This window comes from Typopeltis vanoorti, chromosome 23 (genome assembly GCF_054136105.1).
Source record: "Typopeltis vanoorti isolate ZY-2024b chromosome 23, IOZ_Tvanoo_1.0, whole genome shotgun sequence".
Taxonomy (NCBI): domain Eukaryota; kingdom Metazoa; phylum Arthropoda; class Arachnida; order Uropygi; family Thelyphonidae; genus Typopeltis; species Typopeltis vanoorti.
This window is the reverse complement of record NC_143571.1, coordinates 89845025-89857482: the sequence shown is the minus strand read 5'-3', so window position 1 is coordinate 89857482 and position 12458 is coordinate 89845025. Positions and strand designations below refer to the sequence as shown.

General features: G+C 38.3%; 1 protein-coding gene across 1 annotated transcript in view; it reads right to left on the bottom strand.

The window, feature by feature from the left end:
- The window catches only part of LOC150094048 (synaptogenesis protein syg-2-like), a 255756-nt gene that overhangs the window by 12407 nt on the left and 230891 nt on the right, over positions 1–12458 (bottom strand). Inside the window, exons 10-11 of the mRNA XM_090412942.1 lie at positions 10921–11175; positions 4611–4880 (exon numbers count right to left, since the gene is read on the bottom strand). Of these exons, the coding sequence (XP_090269068.1) occupies positions 4611–4880; positions 10921–11175 (525 nt within the window). The remainder of the gene's footprint in view (positions 1–4610; positions 4881–10920; positions 11176–12458) is intronic.

Genomic DNA, 12458 nt, shown 5'->3' with positions numbered 1-12458 from the left:
TACAAAGACGTCTGTGACACGTCTTTTGTTTATTGCACCAAAATTGATTTTGAATTTTGGTTTCACATATAAATACAACCGAATATAGAAGCTGGACAATCTTGTGCCTATTTCCTTTCAGCCGAGAAAAGTTGCCAACGGCGTGTATCGGCTATTTCGTTTGCGTTTGCACAAATTCATCATTATTTTTCAAATAATGATGAATTTGATACAGAAAATCACCCTTGCCCAAAACTCGCCCAAAAATTGGCAGAAAAACGACCGCTTTCTGATTTTTAATTGGTACGTTAAGGGTTTAAAATGTTCCTCCAGTCATGACTGTAATCGTATCTGCTAATGACTTGTCTTCTGGAAGTCTAGCTCTTTTATTACTATTAAAGGCGTTACAGAAGTATTGAGGAAGTTCTCGAGTACAGGCGAAATATTACTGAACAAAGATACCGTCGGAAATCGGTGATTTTGTTTCTGAATGGAAGTCCGTGGACAGCGGATGCCAAAGTAATGAAGTAATACTGCGTAGCTGTGGTTCTGAATGGGTAGTTGTTTGTTTCGCAGAGAACAGCTCGTGTAGGAGACTCGCTTTCAACTGGATAACGCTCATAATGGTTCTTCGCGTCATAGACATGATTCCTATTTCTGAGACCTGACTCGGAAATGATCCGAGTCAGGTCTCAGAAATAGGAATCATAAGAGAGAGAGAGAGAGAGAGAGAGAGAACGAATATCCTGCTAGCGCTCTTTGAGACCGAGTCTGGCTAACTCCGCTTCTTCGATTGTAGAGGAGTAGAAAATATTCTTAGACATCCACGATCCAATTCTTGGAAGAAATTCAACCTTAGATGTCCTAACATAAGGACAGAGATTGTTCTTCGTGCTGGAGGGAGAGAGGGGGGTGAGGAAGACATCCACTAAAAACAAATTATTTTCAGACTTATGCATTGAATGATTCGAATCTCGAAGATTTATAAATTCGTCATCTTGTCTTTTATTATGGATTGCCTAAATGCACTCACCATACAGCATTCGCTGGACTATTTACTTATAAAATGCTTTTAGAGAAATATCTAACCGGTCTTCATTAGCGAAAGGATTCAGACATCCAAGAAAATACATAAAGTAATTTTAAAATATGATCAGCAGGCTCATGGGAGTGCATGAGAGCACTCCATGATGCGTTCGTTGTGTGAGAGGGGTGATTGGAACTAATGAATTCATCACGTTGTTTAATGTTTTGTTTCGTTTTAGTAATTAACCGCACTAAATCTCACTAAAATTCGTCGAATGTGTGAGCCTTAATATCAAGGATACTTTGCTTCATCCACATGATTCTGACCATATTCACCGTACTATCAAATTTCAGAAAAATTCAACCACAGTTTATTACGATGGCAGGATATGCAAAACAGGAAGCACATCACACGTATAGAATCAGCGTACAGCAAAGAGGTACTGGTAACCTGTGGAGTACCACAAGGAGCTGTCCTGTCTTCCATTCTATTTAACATATACACACACGACATAACCCATCTTTCCCTAAAAAGTAAAATCTTCCAGTACGCAGACGATACGGCCATAGTATCCAATCACAACAACGCAAATATCGCTTACACAAATATGCAACACGACATCAATCAAATCACTAAATGGCTAACCGAAAACGGCATATATATAAACCCTGGAAAAACAAAGCTATGATATTCAAAAACCGCCAAACACAACCCATAGAAACCAAATATCTCACTATGTGACATCCATCCACCTATACACAAAGCGCCGATCCTAAAACTACAACCATCACACAGGTGAAAACAACACGCTATATCTTCGATTCTGATCAGTTGAAATAGCCATACAAACTACCTACTCAAAATAAAATGGTAAACACAGTTGTTCTGGGAACAACCCACACTTATGCGGGCAGCATGGACAGAACACAAAATATTTAAGGTGAAACACTTATGCCACTACACAGTCATGTTAAAACACTACTTCAGTCCAACATACAGGATAACTAGAACAGCATACCAGATAACAAGACCACAGTCTACAAGCTACATAACACATAAGTACAACAATCACTACGGGAAAGCCACCTGAAACTTGTTTATACCTGACATGATAAACAAACTGTCGTTCGACGAGAGTAACCCAGGAACCTACAAGGATCTGAAACAGGCGCTATATAAATATTATAGCGAGAATGAAAGTTAAAGAAATTCCTCTCTCTCTCTCTCTCTCTCTCTCTCTCTCTCTCTCTCTCTCTCTCTCTCTCTCACACACACACACACACACACACACACACACACACACACACACACACACACACACACACACACACACACACACACACACACACACACACACACACACACACACAAAAAAAACTATAGGAAACTCCTCTCAAAAAATACCATTACAAGGATGCAAACATACCATACCCAAATCCAGCCCCACTTGCAAAAAAGTTAAACCATGCACAAGCAGTAGTAGTCTTCTAAGCACCTACCTACAAACAGCAAAATATCAACACCTGGCTTATGACGGATATAGAAACAAAACCACGAAACCACCGCCACCTATTATCTTCCTCAGATAAGCTCTGCAAAACTTCGTGGAAGAAATCAGAAATGCCACCCAAAGAAACAAGTAAATATTATAATCGATTTAATAAAAAGTGAATCATTACAAATTTAAATGGATCATTGTAAATATGTATGTAAAAAAAGATGTAAAACACATTGTTAATATCATTACTTACGCAATTTAAATAAGATATTTTCCTAGCATTCTGTACATAAAAACATTATATAGATAGATAGATAATCGTGTAATCTACCCTGTGTAACTGAACTATAACTGATTGTAAACTATTACAAAAATCATTATTACTACTAATAACACATGAATTGTTGTGCTATATGACTTGCACACTGTACAAATTATAAGTAAAGTATCAGATAAACTGGAATCTGAATTGAACCACAAGTGAAAAATTGTAGTATTATCTCCTTATAAGGACTGGCTTAAAGGAGCGAAGCAAGAATGCTTTTCATCTTCCCCGTTATCTGTAGAGGACAGTGTAGGGATAAGGTGTTATTGAGCTATTAAGCTCTGATCATGGCAAGAGGGTAACAGCAATAGCTGAGCCTCAGTTGGAACTTCATTGGCTACAGCATTGCCATCCATTACCCTTCCCGTAGTATTATCTCCTAAACTGTATGTAATTATATTAAATTGTATGTATTATATAAATATGTGTATTATATGTATTATATAAATAGTATGTATAACTAAATTGTATGTATACGTATGTAATTTATTACACAGATAATAAAGTATTATTTGACATAAAAAAAAAAAATAAATAAAATAAAATAAAATATATGTGTGTGTGTGTGTGTGTGTGTGTGTGTGTGTGTGTGTGTGTGTGTGTGTGTGTGTGTGTGTGTGTGTGTGTGTGTGTGTGTGTGTGTGTGTGTGTGTGTGTGATTTATCTGAGACATAATAATATGTTAAGAAATTATACGTAATTCATATGTAATGTAAATGCATATGGATATACAGTATATAGAATGTACTTGTATACAAAAAATATTATTATTAAAAAATATGTTTAAAAAATTATTTGTAAAATATATATAACTTATTGTTATACTATAAACACTGTTAAAAATGTAATCTTATTCATCTGCAACTATAAATTATCATCTACATTAAATATTATTAATATATTATACAAAAAAAGGAAAATGCGTTTAAAATGCATTCTTAAAAAAATTATTATGCTCTCTCTCTCTCTCTCTCTCTCTCTCAAAATGAACGATTACGCAGATTCGCGTCTCTTTTCTGTTTTCTTTCTTTTTTTCTTATCAATAGTTAAACGCGCACATTAAGATGTAGTTGTGAAGGCAAAGAATTAATAGTCAACCATCTGCCTGAAATTGACGCATAAATGACGTAAACAATTCGTCGTATTTTTATTTTTCTCACGTAAATTCCATCCCCATTTGCGAAAAGTTCAAAGCTTGTCGTTTCGTAGCGATGGTTGGATGAAGGTTCCATCTAGAAATCCTTCTCTACAAACCAAACGTAGATCTTTATGAAGTTACTTCAGGCTTGCAGTGGGGGATGATGGTCTCATACCAGAAGAACTCCTCATGGCGTGGAGGATTTCTTATAAGAAATCCTCTACGCAATGAAGTATTGCAGTTTCGCAGACTGTTAAAATAACAAAAGGATCAAAGAAGAACCGAGAAATGAATTAAAAACAAAACTGTCATTTTAATGCATTTATTATTAGCGAAACCGTCTGAGTTAGACCGTTTTGCTAATAGAAAAGAAAGACCGAAAGTTGCATCTAATGCGAAGCCAGTAGAACGACCCCATAATGATAAAATGCCATGGTAATTGACTTGTCAGTTCTTCGCAGATCTTCATTCGAAGATATTTCCTCCTAACAGATTATTATCTTCCCCCATTCACCGCGAAACTAAATTGCTCCAAAAGTCAGTCAGAAGAAATCCAATAATGCGATGCTTAAGCGGAACAGTCAAGTCGACAACACAGATTAAATTTTTACAGAAATGTCTTTGAGCAGAAACTTTAACTTACAAGGAAGTGCGGTGAGCTGTAAGTGGCACGGATCGGAATATCCGATGGAATTACTGGCAACACAAGAATAGACACCGTAATTGTCACTTGTCTCCCCGGCTAATGTCAGAGTACTTTCCTGGCGACTTTGGTTGATCTGTTCCTCGAGAATGGTCAGATTGTTCTTCATCCATGTAAAATTAACAACTGTTGGACTGGCAAGGGCGGAACACACTAATATGACGTTTCCTTCGATGTCATAATCCTTCCTTACTACACACTCTGGCCTGTCTACAAAAGAAGAAAGGGGAAATAATACTTCAGAACAAGAGATTTAATTGTTTCAAAGATTCTTCTGATGACAGCAACTATTGAATGGGAGAATTTAAAATCAAATAATTGTCATTAATACATGCATGACATTCACTTGCAACAGCAATGCGTTCTTATTAAGATCGAAAATGCAATTTAAAAGGATGTGGCAAAGTCATACGCAACTGAAGGCAAGTGATATGTGCACAATAAGTTAATATCTTAAACATGCAAAATTCAAGAGCTATAGAACTTAGACATTATTAATAAAAATCGTGCATTGTTTCATGTCCTGATTGACTGCATCGATATTGCATCATACGTAGAAGTAAATAGCTTGAGTCAAATTTAATTTTCATTTGGGGAATTAAGAACTGATATAAATATACACTAATTACTGTAGAAAAAGTGGGTAACTAATTATTTGAAGTTTTTAAATTCGATTCTGATTAATTTAATTCATCAACCAGATTCTACTAGACGGAAGACGGAATTCAAAGAATTAAAGTGTTTTTTTCATTAGTTTGGCATCCCAAATACTAATTAGGAAGATTTTATAGTGCATTATTTTGGTGTGTTATATTAGCACTGCACTTTCATTAATTTCATCTGGCTATATTCGCAATCTCAGATGTTTGTTAGAATCGGTTCCTGAAAATATCAGACCGTTGTTCAAAGCTCATTTTTGCAAACATGTGTAGAACAACTCACTCTGTGTGTGTGTGTGTGTGTGTGTGTGTGTGTGTGTGTGTGTGTGTGTGTGTGTGTGTGTGTGTGTGTGTGTGTGTGTGTGTGTGTGTGTGTGTGTGTGTGTGTGTGTGTGTGTGTGTGTGTGTGTGTGTGTGTGCGTGCGTGCGTGCGTGCGCGCGCGAGCGGAATAAGTCAATTTACATCAATATGTATTTATTGGGATTAAATATCCTTATAGCGTCTATAAGATCTATTTTTCTCACTCAGCACTGTAATATCCGTCTTCAGTTACAGTATATCCTTTCTCTCTCTTAGCATACTACTGTATATTTTTTGTTCTATAAGTGGAGGCCTGAAGAAGCGAATGACATGTTTGGCCTCCAGAGCACCTGCTCTGGTATCCGTTTTCTCTTCCCTTCTCCACACAGTGTGAGTGATACCCTTCTAGCGCTTGTTAAACATGCTTAGAAACTCAAAACCTCCTCCATTTCGAGTACGAGACAGGCACAGGTTCACTTGTATATCAGTAAGAACGATATTGCCGCAGGCATACTACCCGACCGGATAGTATACAGTCCCAACTTGTCAGTAACGAGTCAGGAGGCTTCCCGATCAGCTGATTCGTAATCCACATACTCTGCTGCTTGATCGTGTCTAGAGGGAAAGTCGTAGTCATGGTATAGGAAGCACTGTCGAGCATGTCATGACCAGCAGTTTACATTCCCTTTATTGACATAAGTGGCATAATCACTAATATAAATTATGTACATCCTCACTTGCAGATATACAGAGCTGATTTCCTACTCTTGACATGAAACCGAAATTGCAACTACGTGGAGGTTCCACCTTTAATGCTCAAATTGCATACTTCATGAGTTGATTCGTTTCCCCGCATGGACGGAACCTTTGACTATCTTTGTGAGGTCCGACATCGCCTGCCACATCCCAAATTTATATTCTTCTGTCTGAAATTTTTCTTGTTCCAGTCAGCAGCATTTATCTGCTGTATTTGCCACTCTCCAAATTTCAAAAATTCCTCTAACTTCTTCACTTTTCTATCTCTGAAGCTGGACTGTATACAATCCAGCTGGATTGCATACTTCCTAGGTGACCTTCATGTCCACAACTGACTCCCTTTTTACAACACCACAGACTAAGCCGAGCGCGATGAGAAAGTTTATGTCATAAAAAGTTACCTAGTGCAAATCGTACATTTGCTCACTCGAATTCCTAATAGTCTCCTTCACTCTTCAAATACCCATTATTTTTTTTACTCAGAATCATCGTAGAGATCGCCTCTCTTTTCGATAAGTCGGATCACAATCTTGTGCAAGGTTCCTTCCACAAATAACTTTACTCGGAAATTCTACTCTTCCTTTCCATGGTGTATTTATTGCTTTACTCTTCTGATACAAGGCATTCGTTTTCCATTCTGCCCAAAATTCGTCCATTTTCCAATCAACAGAAAGTGTATACCAAAGCAGATGAAGGAGAAATACATTGCTTACTGCGGGTACCCCAGTTTCATACTTTGCCTATAACAAAACACTCAAGAAATACAAAGCACCCAAAAACAAATCTAAATCTGATAAAGACCCACAGAAGAAAACTTCCTCCTGTCCAAGTGGAAGACGTTGCTTATGTCCCCTTGCAAAGGACGTCGGACGTAAAGTGTGTTCACATGTACTCACTCGCTCTTACAGATGGCGCTACTGGTACAACACCTAAAGATAAATCTAGCCTCCTGACTTCATTATTGTCCTTCAACTACTGCGTAGATAAAACAAAGCTAATAGTCTCCTATCATACCAGCAACTGAGCATTGTTTGTCTCTTGTGGTTTTTCAGCAAAAATGATATTTGAAGAATACCCAAAAAACTTGGACACTAAACGGTTTTCTGGTACCCACAGTGTCTCTCTAGTTGGTTTGAAATGTTGTGTAAATAGGGCTAACACCTGTCCTTCATTGCCTCTACAATCTTCTATACTCAACGGCATTTATTCAGATACGTGGAGGCTAGTATTTTTTCAACTTATCCTACGTCTTTTGGGATTACTATCGACCCACCCGATCACCTCTCCAAAACAATGGAGAAAGTTATCAACAGTCCACTTCTTTATTACCCATAGAGTCCCCTCCCCACTCCCAGTTGAATCAGCGTCTACCAGTATGGATTCTGACTCCGATTCAGTATAGATACATGAATGTTCTCCTTACATCGCCCACCACTAGACACGTGTCGTGGAAACATTCGGAGAAATGCTGTGGCTCTTGATATTTCCAGAGATTTTAATCGCGTCTAGAATCAAGGGCCTGATCAGTAAATTGGACGACACCTTCTCTTAGATCTTTGCCACCAATGCAAGAATGCCTCAGGGCTCTGTGCCATCATCTATCCTCTTTCTCCTGTACATAAAGACCTGCCCCTTAATCAGCACTAATCCCATTCACAGCTTTGTTGATGTAGGGCAGTGTACTCATCCTACTCATTCGACAAACCATGCAATGTTCAAACATCCCGAGATTCAAGATCATGTACAACCAATGTCCTAAATACTACTTTCTGTAGGAAGAGGATAACTTGGTCGCCTGCAATGCCAACAAAAGGCGGTCTTGAATCTTCTCTGGCATAAGGGATCTCAGCTCAGCTTCCCTTACTGTCAGTAATTCACAAATCATCAGAGAGGATCAGATCTCCTTCCTTGGACCGACATTTACCTTCAGCCTCTCCTGGCATAAACATATGACATCAATAGCTTCCTCCACCTCTAAAGCACTAGGTAGTCTTTTCCGTTCAAGATGCTATTTTTCAACGACCCCCTCGCTACTATTTTTTTTTTAAAGAGGATTGCAACGTATCCTACATTCATATAATTTCTGGGTCATCTACGAGTTAAGTGTAATAACCGTGCTCTAGAAACCGAACACCAAACTTTTTTCATGTGATATCAGATTTCGAGTAAGCAATGTAATAGTGATCCAATCCGAGCCCCGATCTGTTGGTTGGGGAACTCAAGCGCTCTCTACTCGCCATACAGACGCGCCAAGATAACGCTTATTGGTTAGTAAATATTGAACGGTGCTCTATTTAATGGCAATATCAATATTCACAAACCTGCTGTTTATTTGTTTTTTTTATGACCTTAAAAAATGCAGGGTGGTGGTCATGTAAATCTGTCACGATATTTTATACGAGTATGCAGAATAAGTTTTAAACAGTACATTGCTTATTATTCCGGCATGAATATATCGCTGTTGGTGTCACTGCCTTCATGCACTCCAAAGTATCATTTCGTATTCGAATGTATTAAAGCAGTGGCACCATATGGGAAATGCTTTTATAAAGGAACGTGATGTTCTCTACCGATTATAATACTATTCATTATAATAATGACAGTATTTTCTGAATCACGTGTACTTCGGCAATTATATATAACTTTTCTGAATTAATTAGAGAGAAAAATTAAAGAACAAAGTGATATATTTGAAATTCAAAATGTGTTGAATATTAAAACGAATATTAAACGCAATCTAATATCTTAAGGAAGAAACTTGGATCAATGAAGACAAAGCCAATTTAACTTCTATGTGCCGGTATGCACCATTTTTGATGAAATAATTGCTTATTTACAAATATAATCATAATTATTATATAATCAGTATTTAGACATAATATTCAATAAAATGTATATTTATTTTAGCAATTACAATAAAATAAAAATATTATGAGGGCTTAAGATAAATGCTGAAACAGAAGTGTAAAATCTTAACGCAGTAGCTTGATTATCAGAATCTAATATGACAAAGCTAATATTTGTCAACCTTGTGAATTTGTGACATCGTTTCCTCTCTTGGAAGGAAGCAAAAATCCAACCTTTTCAGATGGGGCGGGGGAATTACTTATCTCCGTATGAGTGGTATAGATTTTTACGACAGTAACACAGGTTTCTTTGAAATGGGAAAGAAACTTGAAGAGTCTCCTAAAGCTGTGGCACCCTTGACATCCCATTCCATTCAAGTGCCATCTCCTATCTAGGAGGTTCACTACCATGATGTCACTCATAGTTAACTACGGGCGTTACGACATATGGTGAGGGGACCCTACTGTATCTCTTCCACATATTGTCGTAAGTATTCATAGCTGTAAATCCGTGTATGTTCAGGGGGCCGGTTTGCCTGTTCTGAGGGACGAAAAACCCGAGTTTCCAGGTAAAAAAAAAAAAACCTCCACCTCGTATGAGATCGGTTAACTCAACTTTAGTCGAAAGAAACCAGATAAAGGTTTTTCACGTGATGGACGGGAATCTAACCCATCTTTCCAATCACACAGCTTCGTCTATACCGACTGCGCTACGGAAGGTCCCCCTTAATATCTCATTAGAATATAAATAGAATATAAAAATGATTATACAATTGTTATGTTCTTCTTCTCCCTTCTACGTGTTAGGCCTACTGGCCTGTTACAGAACTATCTTAAGCCCTTCTAAGTCGTACCCGTCTCGAGGATAAGGTGACCAGCCCCCTATGCCTCCTGTTATATTCGATGGCTGTAACTGCGTGTGTTCACGGAGCCGGTTTGGCTGCTTGCGGGAGGAAAAACCTCAGATAAACTGGGAAGACAAACCCTGCTGTCCACGCCCAAGACCGGCTAACTTGGCTTTGTCTCAGAAAGATTCTGAAGCTCCTCACGTTGGCTACAGGAATCGAACCTAGGACACTCCTTTCCAAGGCATATGGTTGCGAAGCGCATAGCCATTAAGCTCACCGCGCGGACCAATTGTTATGTTGTTAAGACTAATTTCTAAAGAAAAATCAGAATAAGTTTTGGAATTAATTTAAAATATTCGAAAATTAATACATTTCAAAGAAAATTTGCAGCTTTTAGTTCTAAAATATATTTTATACTAATTTCCCAAATAATTTATATAAATGAAAGGAGAATTTAAATTTTTATGGAATTTTAGTGTCCGTCTCCCAAACGTCATCCAAATTAGAAATTAAAGACAGTTTCTTAGAGGAAAAAATGCCTTAAAAATGAGAAATCAATTTCAATATCAAATGAAATTGCACTGGTTCATTTTCCAGGGGGTTTTCATTATTGAATTTCTGTATTTACAGCTAATTTCCATTTATTACGCATTACTGTACGCTGCATATATTTAAAGGTAACCGAGTGGCTTATGAACATTTTGTCGCAGTTCCATTTCTAAAGAAAATGACTGGCTTCTTAAAATAAGCAGCGAAAAGGAGTTACGTCGACGATCGGAAGGTGAGCCAGTAATCAATTATCGTAGACGCAGCAGAATGGAAAAGTTGAAAGAAACTTACGGTGTACAACGACAACTGCATCAGCTCTTCCTTTGCCGTGACGGTTAGTGACAGTGCACGTGTAGTTTCCACCCATATCCCGCGATATCGACGTGTTGAAAGACAACACGGGACCACGAGCCAATGTCTTTTCTCCTACCCTCCAAAGATAGTTGCCTAATGGGTGGGCAGATGCCGAACACACTAAATCATCTGGAACGTCTCCTTCGATTAATTCTACTTGAAATATGGAGATCCTCACATCTTCCGGTGGATCTAAAAAACACAACAGGAAAGAAAAAAAAATAGAAAAGAAAAGGAGAGAAAGTGACTGTCTCACGTGAAACAATACTGCTTTATATATACAATTATAAATTAAGTAAAATATACAATAATAAATTTAACCAAATATATTAAAAATAAAATAAACGACATTGCAGGTTTAAATATGATATAACTAGATCTGTAGATGCTTTATAGTCGAGGTTGCTTCTGAAAGCTCCTTAGTCGTAACACAGACAAATAATCGTAAATAAATAAATAAATAGTGCATGTATAAGCCAAGATATTAGCTACTGGTGTGACCACAGGTTAAAATTTTCTTAGAAAGTGTGCTCTTGCGTTGGAGATTCTGAAATTGTCTTAACCCCCCCCCCCCCACGAGATACGGACATGACTTACTTTACTTTAATCCCCTCATCGCTTAGGAATGCGCATGTCGCCCAGAAGTCCTTACACCACCCTATAAAATAGCTTCAAAATGCATTTGGGTGATTTCACACGACATACATAAGGCGGAGTTCTTTCAGCGCTATCAGCGGAGCGAGCACGAAGTTCCGGAGGTACGCTAAGGAACCTCAAACAAATGGCGAGCGTGTAGTCGTTGGCTGCGTATATTTCTTAGAATGCAGTGTGTGTATGTGTGTGTGTGTGCGTGTGTGCGTGCGCGCGCGTGTGTTCGCTTCTTCTGAAGAATCACAAAGAGGTGCCCATCAGTCCTTATGTGGTCGGCGCCGTCTGTGTCGTAATTCCAAGTCGAGAAGATCGAGCGAGGACGCGTGAGATCTATGGATTGTCAAGATGGAATAATGACCAGCTCTATGATTTACCGAGTGCACAGATTTCGGGGTGCACGTGGTGCGGTGCATAAAATATTTAGTAGAACTACAAGGCGCGCGCTCGCCTCGACTGCCAACTCCTGTTCGTATCGACTTCGGGAGGTCAAAGAAGTGTGGACGTGAGAGACCATCAAGTAGCAGCCTATAAATTGTTAATGGCATGTCGTGCCTAAGTCACGTAATGGGGCAGGGTATCCACCCACAACGAATAAAGACGTGATGGAATATCATATTAATAAGATGTGTATCTGCTATCGGATACAAAACATTAGACGAGTACGATAAAATAACTGCGAGGAAACACGTCACAATTACTATTTGCTGTCACCAGAGGCGCTGCTGTAGTTTTCCTTCTCGAGTTATTCAGATTTGCCATGTTTCCTGGGAATAAATGAGTCTATCGATCTAAATGCATTGTTTACAACGTGAAGCCAATATAGG